The sequence below is a fragment of the Tinamus guttatus genome, unplaced genomic scaffold (assembly GCF_059628265.1).
Source record: "Tinamus guttatus ecotype Peru unplaced genomic scaffold, ASM5962826v1 Tinamus_guttatus_pri_ptg000087l, whole genome shotgun sequence".
In the NCBI taxonomy this organism is placed as follows: domain Eukaryota; kingdom Metazoa; phylum Chordata; class Aves; order Tinamiformes; family Tinamidae; genus Tinamus; species Tinamus guttatus.
Window position 1 is genome coordinate 1077234 of NW_028288621.1, and position 19178 is coordinate 1096411.

Consider the following 19178-nt stretch of genomic DNA (forward strand, 5'->3'; position numbering starts at 1 on the left):
TAAGCCAGCTAGTAACTGCCCACCCGACCTGTGCACAGTCCTTAAGTAAAGGAAGAACATGCACATCCCATCAAGATAAAATGCAATATAGCATCAGGCGGACGCACCTTCTTAACAAGATACAAAACACTGATTGAGATGTCAGACTCTCTACTATTCTCAAACTGCTCCAATATTAAAAGCAGACATTTGACCATGTGGGTGCTAGATGGACTCTTCACCCAACACTGCAATTAGCGGTGGCAAAGGTATTCCAGGAAGTCTTTAAGAGCGCTCTCAGCAGTATCTCAGGAAACAGGAAAAATCCAAAGACTATTCCCTAATGTTTCACTTACTCATAGGACTGCCTAGACCTCAAAGCCTTTTCAGCATTAAAAGCCTGCACATTTTCTAACACAGGTGGCAGCACATCCAGAAGGACTCTCCTTTCACAACTTACCTATCTTTTTCGTCAAAAGGACATTCTTTGCCATGAACCCAAATGCACGGCTCAGCAGAATTGACTATTTTTGGATTAAGCTTGCAGCAAACCTCAGAGATGGTCACCTGTGGTTCTCAGTTTTTGCTCACACTGGCACCGGCACCTTCAGCAGGCTCCAAAGATTATCATGCGCTTTGGCCACACTGCTCCTAGAGCTGCTTGTCAACTTTATATTCTTTAATGTTGACAAAAGGGAAGAATCCCCAGCACCCACAAGCTTTTGCAGATCAATAACATTAGCAGCTGAAAGGGCTTTCATCACCATTCCCCTACACATGCTCATAACTGCCTCATTAAAGTATCACCAGGATGAACCTCCTAAGACACCAGAAGGGGACAACTTTCAGAGGCAGAAGAAAATACAAAGCACTGTCCCCCTGCTCTGTCGCAAGCCATCAGACTCAGTTTTATGCCGGAGATGTGCCTCCTTCTCCTGGACATTCATTATTGTTGTCATGGGGCTATCATCATTTTTCATCGTCTTCTATGGCCTCTCTTACCGCTATGAGACCTCACGCCAGTGGCTTTTTACATCTGCTGTCACCTTTCTGAAGAATGCCTTACTTTTCCAACCCCTAAAAATCCTGTTTTTCTCAGCCCTCAGTGCAATTCTGCCAAAATATTGTCAAAGCATTGAGTGGCCAACCCAGGAAAATTATTCTGGAATTACGACGGAGATAGAAGGTGAAATGGGAGAGATGCACTGTAAGCTTGTGAAAATTTTTCCCTTCACTTATATCACAGACAAACTTCACAGCATATGCCAAGAAAAGAAAGACTAGTTCCAGTATCTCAGCTTAGGGTTGGAGTCACTATTGTTGCTTTTTGTTTTTTCAAAGATCACAAGGTTGAAGATGGGAGCAGCTATTGGGAAATTTTACTTATTTCATCCCATCCATTTCAGGCTCAGAGGAGACGTCACCGACATTTGGGGCTCACAAACAGAATAATACATGGGAAAAAATATGGTTTATCTTGTTAGATGAGCAAGGTGGGATATTGTATCTAGCACTTATTTTACTCTGTGCTATGTACTTTTCAAATAAATGCTCCGCCATGTTTAACTTAATTAGTTGTTCTTGCCTAAATTGTTTTAAGGACTTCTTAACACTCAGACACTTGTTTTGGACTATGTTCTGGTTTTCTCCTGAATTTTGGTCTTGTATCCACCTCAGTGGTACTTTCCCATCGTGGCAGCTGATACCTCTTTTACATAGACAATGACTAGAGAATAAGACTATGAGGGGTAATCTTGCCTCTGCCAAAGAGGGTATGAGCAGATCTACGCTAATCTATACTGAGAGAGGACTAAAAAAGGTGAGTGCTCTGAAAATGCTCATAAAGCCTTTGCTCCTCAAAGCATTAGGCATAAAAGACAAGAGGATCATTTATTGTGCTTTGACCTGGCACACTGAAAATAGGAGTTCTTAACACTGCATTTACATTTGTATGTGTGTGAAACTACCTCAAGGGAGGCAGTGAGGAGGATGGTGGTGGCCTCTTTTCAGTAGTGGCCACTGACAGAACTAGAGGAAACGGCCAGAAACTAAAGCATCAAACATTAAACAGGAACTTAAGGAAAATTTTCTTAACAGTGAGGGTGACGGAGCACGGGAACAGGCTGCCCGGAGAGGCTGTGGAGTCTCCGTCTCTGGAGATCTCCAAGGGCCGCCTGGACGCAGCCCTGTGCCACGTGCTCTGGGTGACCCTGCGTGTGCAGGGGGGTTGGACTAGATGATCCCTGGAGGTCCCTTCCAACCTTAAGGATTCTATGATTCTATGATCTCCTTGCAAACCAACGATCATTTGCTTTCTTTTATTGCACGTGCATCTTTCCAATAACGAGCAGCTTAGAATAAGAAGCTGTAACCTGTGTACATTTAGTCATAATCTAGCAGAGATGACTTACATCCTAATGCTTGCTTCAAATGGGAGATGCGTTTTCTTAACATTCAATTTCCTTAAGTATGCCCTGCTATAATGGCAACGTATGACTATTGCTTTTTTTCTCCTCTCAATCCTGGGCTTTTCACTCCTACTGCTTTTTTATCTTGGTTCCTAATTTTTATGGAGGAGAAAGTAGAAGCCAAGTATTTCTCAGTGAACAAATAACAGGGAACTGCAGAGAAAGATTGGATGCCCCTTGTGGGATAGCTGATGGATAGCCATGTGCCAGACAAACAGAATTCATCATCTAAGAAAGTGTTTTCATTCCAGAAACTTACATGCGTTGTGAGAGTCCAGCGGGATGTTCTCAGGCAGAACAGCAGCAACGGATGAACATGGAGAAAGCTGTGGGAATTCCTGAAGAGCCAGATGCCCCAGTTGTGAGGGATTACAGCAAGCTTGTGGTATGTCTGTTCTCAGTGTTCTTGAGAACAAAGTGGGGAACTCTCTCCCCTCGCTGCTGTGAGGGAAGCAGAGGTTGATGGGCAGTTGTGGGCACTATTTCTACTTGCCTGGTTGCTGTCTGTGGGTCCGACAGCCTCACTCCACGCACAGCTCCTGAACAGTGTTGGCAGTCAGTTGTGCTGTGATGTCATTGTTTAGCTCCTGAAGACTTAAAGAGCTTTTCCAGAAGGTCTCATGCTATTTTAAACTTGTGTTGTCTCCATTTTGTTTTCGGCATCTGCTGGATGGTGTCACTAAGCTAACAAGGAACTTCAACATCTTTTACCTGGAAAAAATATATGCTCTCTTCAGCCAGTGCATTTACCAGCACTGGAACAATTATGACAAAACTAAACTCTTTATGGTCAATTTTATATATATTTTTCTAATGGTTATATATAGTATTCTATCACTGTTACACAGTCTGCATGCACTCTGGATATCATGCTTATTTCATATTAATTGCTTTAGTGCTTAGTTGTCATAAGACTTAGTCATTTTCGTATGGAAGACATTTATCCATATTCCAAAACCATTGTCAAATTTGGCATCATGATTTGCAGTTTCAGCAGGAGAAAAAAAAGATTGGACTTGAAGACAATGGTTCCACCCGCACAACTCCTTCAAAGCAATTAACCTTGGAGGCTGTGGAAAGCTTTTCTTGCTCTTTTTTTTTCCTTTTTCTCTCTCTCTCTTTCTTTTTCTCCTTAGGGATGGGGGGGACCATGTAAGGAGCGTTCTCTTCTCAGTCTCTTACTTACTCTTTCTCCCCCTACAAGTAGGCAAACACGGGAATACTTAAGTCCTTCTTTTCTTCAACAGCTTTAAAATAATTATAAAGCATAAGAAGAGTTGGAGATTTTTCTTTAGTTTCCCAATCATCTCTTCTGAACTTCGATGTTCAAGTGTCTCCAATTTGATATAAAGGGAGGTTTCTGCCTGGGCAGGTTTTAGAGGAATTATTCAGGTTCTCTGTCCTTTCCCTGTAAAAGAGGATTTAGGAGTTGTCAGCAGTCAGCAAATGTCTTCAGGAGGCACCCACCACCCAAGGCAGGAAATCCCAGTGTTGATTTGGTTTAGGTATGTTGGAAATCGAGTCCTCAGATCCAAAGAGTCATGAGGCCACTCGTCCCTGTGCGCTTGTGTGTGAGAACAGATACAATTCTTGGTCCCTCTGCAGTTCACCTTGAAAAGAGGGAGCCTCTTTGCTTAGGCACTGGTATCTCACAGTCTCTTCTTTCACATCAGATTAAGAGTCAGAATGGACACTCTGTTCTCACTGTGCAGGAATGAGGATATTCTGGATTCAGGGAGGGCATGCCTGAAAAACGTTCCCTTCTCATCTCCTGTAATGCCACATACTAGCTTGAGAAAGGAAAATATTTATGTTATCCAGGACTTGCGGGCTTCTGCAACTTAAAATTGGAATGCTCACATTAAATGTGCCTGGATCTTTTTTTTTTCTACCTTTTCTTTTAGCTTTAAGTACAATTCTCTCTTCTTCTGAGTGCACTGGGCAAGTAGCAAAGGTAATTTAGTTACTTTGTGAATGCTCAGTAATTTTCTCAGCTTTTAGTTGTTGTTTCTCAGGAAGGATCTCTTCCTACCTGCTGAAACAACTGTTGCTCCAGGCTCTGTATCCTCTACTCTTCTGGACACATAGGGATGTATCTGAAACTGCAGATAATATAGAAGCATTGTGATGCTTTTAGTACATGTTCTTGCTAAATATCACCAACATTTGGATATATTTACAGATTCTTTAACTTTGTGTGAAGAAATAAACTATCAGGTTCTTAAACTTCTATTTGTGCTTATTGATATATATATTTTATTATCAGGAAATGAAGAAAATAATTAGAAACCTCCACAGTGCTTCATAATGTGCTCTTCAGAACACTTCATTTCTACTTTATTAAAAATAATATTTTAATTGCATTCTGTTCTGTTAGCTGTATATAGTTCAATCAAGAGTACTTCTAAACACATATACTATATAAATATGGATATATTTTATATCCATATATATATTTTATATACATCCATATATAAAACAGATTGATATACTTGTTTTATATGTATAGATTTATATAAAACATATATATATTTTATATTGTTTGAATATGTTTTAATAAAAAGTAAAACATTATTTGAGCTTGTCTGTTTTAATTGCAGAATAATTTGAACATTAAAATTCTTTCTTCTTACTGGTATATTAAATACCTCATATGAAACTTCACCCTCTTCTTGGTTTATCAGTTTCATAACTAAGGCAAACAAGAAAAATGTATAGTGAAGAACACAGGAAGCTCTCACCTTGCCTTGGCGGCTTGATCTCCAACTTAGCTGGTTGTTGCCAAAGATTGACGAGATTGGTCTGTCTGGATCTTAGACAAAAAAAAAAAAAAAAAAAAAAGCCTATTACCGAGACTATATCTCAATTGTTTTCTTGCAAGTTTTGTCCAGGCTTCACTTAAACATGGAAACTAAAACGTCCAGATTTCTAAAGTAGATGCCTGCAAGTCATGTGAACAGAATTCTTGCCTGTTAGTGCTTGGTGTGTGAAAGCCCCATCCCGGACATGCTTGCTCCAGTGGGCACCAGGAAATTTTCCTTGCACCTCCAGGGAGAGGAGAGGGAAAAAAATACAGAAGTAAAAATGCATTGCTTATCCCTTGAAGATGATGTTGAAATCCTGACATCTTAAATGCACCTTTCACCAGGTAGTTGCTGTTGGCTCATTCTGTGGTAACAGGGAAACTTCTTACACTGAAAAAGAAGGGACGGGGTGGGAAAGGCAGACCCAGAAACAATCTTCTGATAAAACTTTGGCTCTTCAAAGCTTTGGTTCTACCTTTTTTGTGCTGCCGCTCTCAGCAAGAGACTGTAACTATGGTGTTTTAAAAGTGTATGCGTATAAGTGAGTAAATATCAGTGGTCTTCCCTCATGTGATGCTACTGGGGGGTGCCACTTCCTACAAGTCATCTTTTTTTTTTTTTTTCCTACCCCTAGGAACAGTAGCAGAGTTGGGTGTCTGACCTCAAAATCCCATAATCCTGCTAAAAACAGCAAGTAGAAACACAGCACTGCAGGAAGGACGCAGGGTAGGAGCTAAAACTAAACCCTAAGCTAAATGCTAAAACTGACCCTGTGTGAGTGCGTATTAACTGAGGAGGTCCTCTCAGCTCTCAGTAGGTGTAAACAGCAAAGTTTTTTGGATTTGTAGGGTTTTTTTCCCTCCTAAATCTTTAATTCCGGGCCAATTCATTAAAGGCCAGGGGTGGTGGGTCTGGGCCCTCCCAAACTCTGCTCCCTGCTGACAGACGTGGGGGAACTGCTCCAATCTCAGACTCATGGGGACGGGACAGCGATGCTACCCCTAACAATTACACACACACACACACTATATATATATATATATATATGTATATATATATATATATGAGATTCACCTTCCTTTCACCTGCAGCTGGCCCGTGCTGAGGCTCCCCGGCCCCTCCGGCCTCTCCCTGCCCCGAGATGCTGCTGCCACCTGCGCCCAGGGCTCCTGGCATGGAGATGGACACCTCTTCAATCCAGAAGTCAAAAAAAAAAAAAAAAAAAGAAAATTTAACAGAAATATTCTTAAAAACAACTGAGAATAAGATGCACATTCTGCATTTTTTGAAAATGGAACCATATAAGAGCACAATAAATAATGTGTATCATGCTGCTATTGTGCATGGCATGGGACATAGCACCTAGTGATGCTGAATGTCCAACTGTGCAATCTCTGAATGCCAGTTGGAGCTGTCATGTCATCTTTATCTTTAAGGTATGTCCAAGCATTTGTGTACCATGCAGAATATCTGCATCTTCTCTCTGTAGCTTCTATATGCATTGTTTGAATATATTTTACTAAAAAGTAAAACATCATTTGAGTTTGCCTGTTTAAACTGTAGAATAATTTGAACATTAAAAATCTTTCTTGGCAGTCTTATAGACTCCTACTGGTATATTACTGCTACATTAAACTGGCAAATTACCCCATTTCTTGGTTTTTCACTTATATGACCAAGGCAAATAAGAAAAAAAGGATAGTGAAGGAAACAGGCAGCTCTCACCTTGCCTTGGCTTGATCTCTAGCTTAGCTCGCTGCCACCATAGATTGACAAGATTGGTCTATAGGGATCTTCGAGAATAGGATGGCTTTAAATAAATAAATAAATAAACCCTGTGCAAAAGGTGTGAAGCTGATAAATTACAGGAATGATGCCTGAAAATAGCTTCTGAGAAGCCTGAGAGAGCACGTACTGAAAATGTCCATTTTTGCTTGCCTCCTTCTTTGCTTTTTCCCTGCCCTCGTGTTTCTCCTCTAGCTGGCTCTGCAGGTTACGTTTTTGGGATTTTGACTCTCGCACCAGGGCAAGCGAGTGTTGGCTCAGCTTCCAAGGCTGATCGGAGGTCAAGACTGCCCATTAAGAAAAGGGAAGAGTCCTGCATTACAGCAGATCTAGGCCTAATCTAGGAAATCTGGGGAAGTGGAGCGTTAACTCCAGCTTGCCGGCACCGCTGCAGGCCACGCTGGGCACTAAGTGCTGAGCTCAGCTCGCCCACGCACACAGAATTCCCCAAGGCCGGACGCCTCGGCTAGGCAGGGAAATTAAGCCCCATCACCAAATACACTAACAGGAGCTCTTCCCAAAGCATGCACCCATTTTACACCTTACCTTAACAGGAAAACAGAGATGACTTTCACCAAGAGATTCTCCAAAATTAACACATCCCAGTCTTTGGCCCACTCTCAGGGGAGCCCCTGCCTCCCATGCCCACTGCAGCCCTGGAAGAACCACCTCCCCGTGGGCTGGGCCTGACCCCCACCGAGCCGGGCCCGGCTCTCACCTGCTCTCTCCTGCTCTTTGCTTCACCGGCCCTGCTGAGCTGGCGGCGCTCCACCTGCACCACTGCTTTTGGCATCAGCAGAAGCAGCTCAGACTGGGACATGCGGAAATGAAAACGCCGCTAGCGAAGGACCCAGCTGCGTCCTGGCACTGAGCAGGCCACAACGGCGCATTCCTCCCGTTCCCAAAGCCGTCTGCCCTCATCCTTCTGTAGGAAATCTCCCCGACGGATCCTCCCAGCAGACTTTACTGGTGGATATAGGAGCTCTGTAAAGGAGAAACAAAGTGACTCAAGGCACTAAGATTACTAACACCCTCAACATGGCTATTTAAATGTTGCAGCTTGTGCCAGCTTTGCAAGAGAAAACATTGGTATTTTTTCTACCTTTTCTTTCAAAATAATATCTGGACCTACTAAAGGAAACCCTTAAACAACACTGACGGATATCCAAACTTCATTACCTTTTTTTTAATTAGAATTTCTAAGACATGGGATTTAGTAATTCAAGGAAAAAGATATGGAACTTCTTCCACTAACTCCACAGGTTGAAAATATTATCTACTTGCTCCCCAGAGCAATGCTGCCCCCCAGCCCTCATTTCAGCAGATCATACATTTGGGTCTCCTCCTTAATTTCACTGCCTGGACACTCATTCCAACAATTCCACTCATTTCAGCAAGAACATAAACCTACCTTACTACTGCAAGAAAGAACCATGAGAAAGCTTTTATTTTTATTTGGGCCACAAGAAGAAGAACAGCAGTTACTGGTTTCTCTTTGACAACAGTGATGCCAAAAGGAAAAAAAAAAAAAACCCAGATTCAGACATTTGGCTAGTACATACCAATAATATTTAAGGAGAGTTATATATTTATCCAATTTTTTTTTGCTATATACACTTAAGGCGAGCCTGCTTTAGATGTTGGGAATACGAAACAAAGCTAAAGAAAACATCATCTCTAAAAGACTAGCTTTGCTTCAAAATATTATCTATATAGCCTATATTATTTATATTGTCTTTATATGGCCAATCATCAGGAGCTTTTTCTTAGACCCAATTCTCAGGGAAAAAAAAAATCCCCACCAAAATGTTTCCCCCAAATAACTTCCCTCTCTTCCCAAAATAATTATCTCCAAACACCCCCCAAAAAATTTTCCCCAAACGATTTTCCCATTCCCACTTCAAAAATTCCCTCAAAAAATACTGCTTCCAAAAAAAATGTTCCCCCCTAATGTCTCCTTTCCATTTTTTGCCCTCCAAATATTTTATCCTCTCAAAAAATTTCCCACCCACCCCCCCATTTCTTTTTTTCCTCTGCCAAAATCATTTCCCTTCCAAAGAATTTTTCCCCTCCAAAAGTCTTACACCACCAAAGCCGTTACAGGTTTTCCCAGTTTGTACTGGGAAAAAACAGCCCTGTTGACCACGGAGCTGCTGCTCGGATCTGTGTCGGCCCCGTTCTCTGCTGGAGCAAACTTACTTTGGTGGCCACTTTTGTGGCCCCACGGCCGAGCTCACTCCGCTCCGCTGGGGCTGCCCACAGGTCGGCCCTGAGCCCGCACTGAGCCCAGGGCAACGGCAACGGCAGAAACGCTCCCACCCGCTGCACACAGGACATCCTCTTCGGACACGCTTCCGTCCTCGGCATTTGGGAATCACAAATGAACATGAACACGTCCACGAAAGACACTTTACCAGCTAATACATTGCTCCGTTTCCAATGTCTGCTCAATCAACACCTCTACAAAGGCAGCAGCTCCCAGATCCCGACACTGCGCACGCGCCCCGCTCCTGCAGCGCCTCCGCCCCGACACGCGGGGGCAGCAGCGAGCGCGGCAGAGCGCACTGCGCATGCGCGCACCCCCTCCCCCCACGTGGCGGCGCCGCTCCTGGGGCGCGGGGGGCGGCGGGGGGAGGGGGCGGCCTCTGCCCAGAGGTGGCACCGACAGAGCGAGAGGAAACGGCCGCAAACTGAAACAGTCTCCCCTTGGAGACTCGGGAGCGTTTCGCTGAGCTGGGTCAAGCACTGGTGGTGCCACATGCCCCGTTAGTGGAGACGCTCGGGCTGCAGTCCCAGCAGGGCAGAGAGCTGCTTTGCAAGGAGCAGCGCTGGGTGTTTTGACAGCTTTCTCTGCTCGTAGCAATGTTGTGGTGTGGGCCCGGGACTGGTTTTAGAAGGTTTTATTTCTCATTTCAATCAGAGCGGGGCAAGAAGTGTCCTATTCAATCCGTTTGTTAATTAGGAATAAAACTTCCCTTGTAAACCCTTGAGTATATATAATATATACAAGCATTTAATGAGTTCAGTTGTTCCTTCCAGTGAATGTGGTGCCCTGGCAATGCACACGGAGGTGTGGGGTTCCCAAAGCTAGTGCAAAATAGGTCTTTCTTGCAGCTTCCACCGCCAGTACCTGAATAGGTGTTGTTGTTTCCAGAGCTGTCCCAGGGAAGCTTCCGCTGGGGCAGAGGAGGGGATTTCAGAGGCCGGCAGTGGGGAGCTGACTTGCCCACCGACTCCACTGTAAGTTTTCAAAGATGCCTTGGTAAAACTTCCTAAAGCTGCTCGTCTTCCAGCATGAGGCATTTGTGGGTGGCTGCAAGAAGTCCAAATCCTCTTTGCCTCGCTTATCCTCAGAATCGCAGTTTTGAATAATGCAAAGGGGCCTGGACGTGGTGCAGATCACAAAAATGACCTTGTGTGTGTTAGTCTGGGGGCAGCCTCTTCTTTAGACTCCTGTGAGATGTCCCACAGGTAACTGTGAGGGCAGCAGCCTGAGATAATTCACCTGAAATAGTTAAAAGAGAGACTGCAGAATAAGCCAGGGAGTGAAAAACAATCTTTACACTGTCCCTCTTAGCCTGTATTTGAAGGAAAACCAGCATTGAAAAAAAAAAAAAAGAAAGAAAGAAAGAAAGAAAGAAGGCATTAAACCAATTAAACTAGCATGAAATCAGTCATGTGGTTGACTGTGTCCTGTGTTTGTTCTCATGCCTGAGATTATGGCAAGAGAGTTGCTGCTGCGTTGTAGCCTTTGGTTCCTCGGTCTTTCTGACGGCATTCAAGTGAATTTTGGGTTTGTTTGCACAGATCTTTATGCACATCTTCTGCACCTACCTGGACTCCAGGCTGCCATGGAACATCCAATATCCCGATGGCAAAACCTTCACTGCCCAGCACTTCGTCCAGACACCCCATGAACCAGGTACTGGCATTCTTGGGCTGCTGCTTTAGCTGCTCTTTGCCCCTTGCATCCCATGGGCACCCTTAAAATCCCTCTTTTCTTTTCTGACCTTCATTCCCAGACCTGACGGATGAGAAGCTCTTCTGCATCTACCAGAGCAGCATCAACCCACCGCACTACCAGGTCATCTACCATGGCCACATCTACAATGTGCAGGAGGTAGGAGCATGTTAGGTGTGTTCTGCTGACAGGAAATGTTCAGCAGAACTGATTTGGTTTGTTTTTTGTTCTATTTATTTATTGTAACTAGCCACATCTACATTTAGATGTAGGCTGGCTCAGTGCAAAAGCAGCTTCCTGTGCATTTTCTCATGACTTCTTCTAAGACCCTAATTTCTGTAAGCTCTGATGTGAGCTGTTATTCCTGAATGCCAACAAGCCGGAGGCTTCCTTCTAGGAGTTTGTGGAGGGAACCATCTCGTCTCAATGCCAAGCTACCAGATTTTTCCTGCACGTTTTCATACTCTCTTGAGCCCTGGGTTGTGACTTGGTCGCCAATTTCAGAAAAATGCCATAAGAACTCCTGAGTATTTGAGGATGGTTGCCATCAAAAAAACTCCTCAAAAATCATTTTTTCTGATGCTTGTCTAAGTGAGAGGTAAATATTGAGGCAATCCCCCAGGCTGTTGTACCATTTTTTTGAGGTTTCTATTATAGTCTTTCCTCATCTCAGGTTATTAAACCTCTTCTATTATGGTGCACGCCCCCTGCATACGTACCTTGCCAAAAGATTTGAAGGAAAAGCTGTACAGCTGTGGCTAAGCTAAGGGCAGGATGTGCCCGTTGGTTTGCATAAGACATTCCCTCTAAGATAGTGGTGTGAGTGCTTGTCCCTGCAGTCGCTCCCAAAGTCTTCTCTCTTCCCATGCATTCAGGGCAGAAACAACCTGCTCCACGCGTTGCTCCTGTTCCTCTACATCATCAAGACCAGGGAATCGGGCATGCTCGGGTAAGTGTCGCCCCGTGGGTCCCCTCGCGCTGCCGGCGAGAGCTGAGCAGCAGCTTTGGGTGCTGAGGTGCCGTGAGGCTGCTCCGTGGGACGGCGGTGACGGGATTAAAATCCTGCTGGCGTTTTAAGTAAGGGCAGCCCTTCTGTAGGACTGTGTCAGTTGGGTGAGCGTGAGCACGCGGGAAAGGTTTTAGGTTTCTCCTTGGTCTTGTGCCAGCTGCAGATGAAGAAGTTTTCCTTGTAAGGAAGATGAGGTGTAAACAGGAGCTTTAACTTGCCGCTGGTTTGTGACTGTGGTGTTCTTTTTGCAGGCGCATCAGTCTCGGTGCCTCAGGAGTCAACGTGCTCTGGATTTTTGGAGAGTGATGAGCGGGACCACAGGTTGGCAAAGGAGTGATCCCTCTTCCCAGACAAGAAGAACCGAGCAGCATCATTATCCTTTTTGCCTTGGAGCAAAAACCATTGAAGAACTAGGGTTTAGGGTTAGGGTTTAGGTTGGGGTTAAAGATTTTGTTTGCTTGTTTGACTGATTGATCTTTGTTTGTCATTTTGGGGTGTTCCCCACCATGCCAATACACTCTTATGTAGCAAATGCTGGAAGCAGGTGGTTCATATAGTAGGAATGATGGTTGGCTTTGGTGGGCAGTTGTGCTTTGGCTGCTTTTGATATTGAACGTGTCTGCACGGAGCTGGGTCCTGGATCTGGGTTTTCTAGGCAGGGCGGTTTTCGGAGGCGCTTGGTCAGCCCGTTCACGGGTGCTCTCTGCAAATCTGGTGGTGTTTGCCCCTTAGAGCAGGAAGGTAGAGTGCTGCTGGCTGTGATGCTGTGGGGATGGACGGGTGTTGCAGGTTGTTTGGTCTAACTTTGTGTGCAATGATTTTTTTTTTCTTTTCCAGGTTGTAGATAGCATTTAGAATTGTTTAAGCATTAGAAATAAGGTAAGGAATAGATCTTTTTTTTTTAACCTCAGTCTGGGCTTTTCCCTCTGTCCTGGCTGCTCTGCAAGGTGTTGATCGTCTCCAGCGCCTGCAGGGAGCTGGGTCCTTGAGCTGGGGTTTTCTAAGCAGGGAGGTTTTGAAGGCGTTTGGTTACCCCGTTCCCAGGTGCCCTCTGGGAATCCGGTGGCCTTTGCCCATTAGAGCAGGAAGGCAGAGTGTGTGCCGGGGGCTGTGAGTAGTAGTGGTGAGGCTGCAGAGGCGGCTGTTGAGGGAGATGTCCCGCTGATGCACCCTGGGGGGTTGTTAGGCTTTACATTAAAAAGGATCACGCATGCTAACTGACCTGTTTTTTGGTTTTGCAGGTGCAGAAGATGGGGGCCCAAATGGAAAGGAAGATCCTAAGCCCTATAGGCCTCAGCCTTCCAGCCCTAGCTCTTCAGGCCAAGCCCTTCGCCCTAGCCCTGTTGGCGTCAGCCCTTTAGCTCGTTAGGCTCAGAGCCCTAAGCCTTATAGCATCCCTATAGGATCCTCCTAAGTCTATAGGGTAAGTTTAGATTTGTGAAATAGGTTGCGAGAATGGCACAGTTGTACGTTCTTTTGAGCAATAAAGATGCAGAAGTGCTGGAGTGCGTGTCTCATTTCAAATAAAGATGTTTGTGTGGTGTCTCATTTCAAAAAAGATGTTTTTTGTGGTGTCTCATTTCAAATAAAGATAGAGGTGGTGTTTTGTTGCCTTCATTGAAGTAGATGCTGCCCTAAAGGGATAGGGCCGAAGGGCAAGAGCTCAGGGCAAAAACAGTGGGGATAAAGGGTGGGGGCTAAAGGGCTTGGGTTGAAGGGCCAAACGGCTGAGGGTTTGGGTTCAAAAGCCAGGATTCAGGAGCTGGGATTAAAGGGTTTATGACTACAGGACTAGGGCTAAAGAGATTAGGGCTAAAGAGGTTTGGGCTAAAGTGCTAGTGTTGAGGATTAAAGGGCAACAGTTAAAGGGCCAAGGGCTAAAGGGCTAGGGCTGAATGGTTGGGTCTTAGGGATAGAGGGCTAGTGATAGCAAGCTATAGGGCTAAAGGGCAAAGATTAAAGGGCTGGGGCTAAAGGGAAAGGGCTAAATGCTCCAGGTATAAAAAGCTAGGGCTTAGAGCTACAGGGCTAGGATTAAATGCCTAAAAAGCTATAGGGTTAGACTTGAAAGGGTACCATTCAACATTAGCTTTAAATGGCTGGGATTAAAGGGATAGCACTTGGGACTAAATGGGTTTAGGGCTAAGGGGCTTAGGGCCAGCGCTAAAGGGCTAGGACTCAGGACTAAAGGGCAAGGCTTAAAGGGCTAAGAGTTAGCACTGAAGGCCTTAGGGCAAAAGTGCGAGGGCTAAAGGACTTAGGACTAAAGAGCTTATGATTACAGGGAAAAGGCCTTGGGGCTAAAGGGGTAGTGCTTAGGGAAAAAGACCTTGTGGTAAAGGGCTGTAGGGAATGGCTAAAGGGCTAAGGTTAACAAGATCTTAGGGCCAAAGGCCCAGGGCTAAGGGGCTTAGGGCACTAGATTTGCAACTAAAAGACCACGGCTAAAGGCTGGTGTTAAAAAGCTCTAGTACTAGGACTAAAGGGCTAGGGCTTAGGCCTAAAGGGCTAGGACACGAATGAAGGGCAAAAAGGTGGGTATAGGAATATATAGATTAAAGGTTGTAATGGCCAAGGATGAAAACAATTATCTGCTTGCTTGGTGGATAAAGGATTTTCTGAGGCCAATAATTATGGGAATAGCTAGGAGGAAAGGTTAATAAGGATCACCTGGTGAAAGTAAAGAGATGTGGGGATATAGAGGTCACCTGTAGAAGATTAGGGAGTGCCCTTCCCAGGGATTGGTCACTGGGTTATTGGCTCCCCGGGTGAGAAGGTTGTGAAAATACCAAAACCCTGGGCTTAAAAGGGGCTGCAGGGCTGTTCCTGCTCCTCTGTGATCCCCATAGGCTAAGATGAAAGAAGCAGTGGGAAAGGGCTAGGATGAAAGGGCTAGGGCTACAGCTTGGGGCTAAAAGGATAGGAATAAAGAAGAATAAAGAGTTAGGAGTTTGGGCTAAACAGTGTAAGACAGGGATTAAAGGCTCAGGATAAAGTCCTAGGGCTTTAGGGCTGAAGGGCCTTGAAATGATGAGGTTTCTTGTACTTTCCCATTTTCGGTCCCATTTTCTAGTCAGAGCAATGACACTATGGGTAGATGCACAACACTCCTGTTTGGTGGTAGTTGGGGGTGATGGCAGCCAGTGCAACTCCGTTTTCTTTCCTTTTTTTGTGTGCGTCTTGTTTTGTTTGGCTCTGATTATCACAGTATTAATATACAGTAGCAATGTTGTTCCTGCTGTATGTCATGCTGCCTCAGCAACCTGCGGAAAACTCTCTTTTTTTTTCATTCCCCTCCCTTTCCAGGTAGTCCTTTATGTTTTCTAAATAAAATGACTGGTGTTGTTTTCAAGTTAAATTCTTGTGTGTATTCCTTCTCGGCTGTCAGCTATGTAAAAACTGCTCCTAGGAAAGCTCTTGGGGGAAGGAGGAGGAGGCTACAGGGATGTTCCACCACACCTAGAAGAATGGTATTCCAGTTGAATAATTAAGCCACTCTTTACACTATGCTCAAATGACAATGAGGATTAAAGTGAATTATATGAGAGCATAAATGAGAAGAAAATGCCCTGAAAAGCATTACACAAAATACTAGTTACTAGTGGAGCGGCTAGACTTAATGGATCTTCATTCAATGCCAGTCCATCTCCAACTCTGCAAAGGACAAACACATACTCTTACTAGAAGGGGTAGAATTGTAATATCAGAACTGATTTCTATATGTCAGGATTAAATTAATCAGAATTGCATTAATTTTTAAAATTAAGGTTAGAATGTTTAAATAGCAGCCTTGTTAGATGAAAAGAACACTGCAATGATGCTTGGGTATAGGTAGGATTTCTCAAGCTGGTGTCAGAAGAGGATCTGTTGATTCCAGTCCCAAAAGGGCCTCATGGAGCTGCCATGAGTCAAGGCTCCGGGAATACCTTCCAAACAAGAGCTCTAAAATGGTGAAAGGACCTAAATGAGAGGCCTCTCCATTCTGCAGCCTCGCAGCTTTACTGCAGGAAGCCAAGCTTGTGCAGGTCGGGTCTCCTCTTTCTCGTCCCCCTGCCACCACCCACTTCTCTGTTGAGAGCAGGAAAGCTGCCTCCAGCACAGCACGGAGACGGCACCAAGAGAGGCACCGTTCTGCCCTCCCGCACCTAAATCTCTCACTCCCATGGGCAGCACAGGGCAGCGTGCTCTCTATCTGCTTTCCTTTGCTCTGCTCTGCTTTGGACAAAGGTTTTGCAGACAGGTCAAGGTTATTGCCAGCAGGAGGGGCACACAAAGTGATTTTGGCCATGCAGCACGGTTGCCACAGTCAGTGGCAGAGGTTTCTCCCTTTCCTACGCTTTGCCAAAACGGCTCTGCCAAAATAGGTCACGATGGGCTGGAGGCTCTTCAAGGCTATGAACCCAAGGCACAACTGGAGCCCTCCGTGTCTCTGATTTCTTGATTTCTGCAAAGATGAGAGAGGCTACACTGATTCTCTGCAACTATTCCCTCTCCACCTTTATTTGGTTGCAAGCGCAGCTGTCTCAGCCCCTCTAACCTCAATTCTCGGCACAGACTAAGCACTGCATTCCTTTGGCTTTCCAAGTGCTGCTAGAAACTGTGGGCACTTTGCTCCTATCTTCTGAAAGGAGGGAAAGGGAAGCACCAGCAAAGATGGGACATTTCCAGATTTCACCTGCAGCCCCTGGAGGAAACTGCCCCATGGAGTACATGGATGGAGACTTGCGTTCAGTGCCCAGCTCAGCCCTTCCTTTACCAGAGAGGTTTGCATATGCCATGGCATGCAAGACAAGACACATTCACTTCCCACTGCAGCTATGAGCAGCCATGCAGCTTGCTCACATGCAGAACCCCCTTAAAGATGGATACATTCAATGAGAATCAAGTAATTTTTAGGGCTTTAGGGCTGAAGGGCTTTAGTGCTGAAGGGGGGGCCTTTAGAGCTAAAAAGCTAGAATCAAAGGGCTAAAGTTCTAGGGTCAAAGGGCTAGGACTAAATGGCTAAGGCTAAAGCGCTGTGGTTCAATTGCTGGAATTCAAGGGCCAGGATTAAAGAACTAATGCTAGGGTTAAATGCTGAAGAGTCAGAGCTAAAGGACTAGAGCTAAAAGAAAAAGGGCTTGGGGCTATGGCTGAGTTCTAAAGGACTAGGACCTAAGACCCAGGGCTAAAGGGTTAGAGCTTAGTGCACTAGCTTTGTGGCTTAAGGTCTAGGGCTAAGTAGCTGGTAGTAAAGAGCTCAAGCAACGGGCCTAAAGAGTTGGGGCTTAGGACTAGGACAGGAACAAAGGGTGAAAAGGCTAAACTACTGGTATGGGAATATATAGATGAAAGATTAATATGGCCAAGGATGAAAACAATTGTCTGCTTTGCTTGATGGATAAAGGATTTTCTGAGGCCAACCATTATGGGAATAGCTAGGAGGAAAGGTTAGTAAGGATCACGTGGTGAAGATAAAGAGATGTGGGGGTATAGAGGTCACCTGCAGAAAATTAGGGAGTGCCCTTCTACGGGATTGGTCACTGGGTTATTGGCACCCCAGGTAAGAAGGTTGTACAAATACCGAAACCCTGAAGATAGAAGGGTCTGCTGGGATCTTCTTGCTCTTCTCTGATACCCACAGGGGCCTTTTTGGGCTGTGCGGGGCCTTTCTGGGCTCCTTCCACCTCCTCCTGTCTGTGCTCTGGCCAGCACTGTGGAGGAGGACAAACAAGGATGGCACACAAGGAAATTAGAGTCTCCCCATGTTGCTGGCTGAATTAGGGAAATCAAAGCACACGTGTCTACGTGAACCCCCAAGCACTTAATTGAAAAAGTAATAAACATCCCCTTTAGTTTTTTTGTTTTCCACCCTGCTTTAATGTGAGTGTTTTAGGCAGAAGCCTCCTGGTGCAGGAGCGACTCGCAGGACTCTCTGTGCCCTGTGGCCGTTGGGTTGTCCCCGTCGAGGTGGTTTCGTGAGTCAAGGCAGGCATGAGCTTGTCGTGGGCTGATTTCTGAGCAGGTCTTGTTTGGCGCGTCCCGTGGGGCAGGAGCCCCGGCTGCATGTGCTGCAGTGGGTGCTGCTCTCTGCCCTTGCAGGGATGTGGCTCTGCTGCCAGGTGCTTTCTGCAGCCACCCAGTTGCAGCTTTGGTGCTGGAGGAGCAAGCCGTGTGTGCCGGGCAGCGTCCCGAAGGGCAGCGCTCAGGGCCGGCTTCATGGGCAGCAGGAAAGGCGGGACGGCCGCCCCGGGCTCTCACGGTGCTGCCGCGTGCGCTGCTCCCTTGAGAGTCCCATGGACACGTTCAGCAATGGCTTGTCTGGTGGGGGAATGCGGTGTACCTGTAACGTGTTGCATACCCCAGTCTTGTAGGAAGATAGAATTTTTGTGAAACGTAAGCAGGACCAGTATCAGTTTTAATTCCTTTCGGAATGCCCATATGGCAAAACATCTTAACCAGGGGCATTTCACATCACGTGCCTTTTCTGCAGTATGTGCAGTGACTACCAGAAACCCTGGGAAGGTATCCGCACTAACAAGCACGTAACGCAGTCAGCCAAATGCTGATACGTGTGTAACATCACCGTGCCAAAATTCATTAGCTCGTAAACATTGAGGGTTCACTCCTGTGTATGATGTTACTGGTGTAACACATTGACAATCAGGGCATGCACTGACAATTTCTGTGGCTTGTTCTCAGGACAGAGCAAGTTGTTTACGTAAGGAAGAGGCATTTTGATGAAAGAACTTATGAGAAAATCGGGTTTGCTCAAAGCTGTGCGGCTGTACTGCTGCCATCATCAATTTGTCTGACATAATATTTCCTTCAGTTATTGGTCCTGGCAGAGTAGTATGTGACAATTTACATTTTATAATGCATATACATATGCCAATGCATATGCCAGTACATAGATGACATCCTAATAGGGGGTGATTTTCCCGAAAAGGTTGGGAAAGCAGCCACAGCAGTATGGCAAATCCTACTTGAAGCTGATATTGAGGTACCACCTGAGGAATGCCAGGGACCAAGCAAAGAGGTAAAATTCCTAGGACTTGGTGGATAGCTGGCAATGCAGCTACCTGCAGATACCTTAAGAAAAATTGAAGAGCTGCAAATGCCTCGCTCAAGAGAAGAATTGCAAGGATTGATGGGAAATTTAGGATATTGGAGAAAGCACCTACCTGGATTTT

The 19178-nt window shown here is 45.4% G+C and overlaps 2 protein-coding genes across 2 annotated transcripts in view; one reads left to right on the top strand and one right to left on the bottom strand.

Annotated features, from left to right (window-relative positions):
* LOC148595542 (protein maestro-like) overlaps positions 1–12312 on the top strand; it is a 30013-nt gene extending 17701 nt beyond the window's left edge. Inside the window, exons 7-10 of the mRNA XM_088520369.1 lie at positions 10844–10958; positions 11059–11156; positions 11873–11946; positions 12258–12312. Of these exons, the coding sequence (XP_088376495.1) occupies positions 10844–10958; positions 11059–11156; positions 11873–11946; positions 12258–12312 (342 nt within the window). The remainder of the gene's footprint in view (positions 1–10843; positions 10959–11058; positions 11157–11872; positions 11947–12257) is intronic.
* The window catches only part of LOC148595533 (adenylate cyclase type 10-like), a 253341-nt gene that overhangs the window by 200323 nt on the left and 33840 nt on the right, over positions 1–19178 (bottom strand).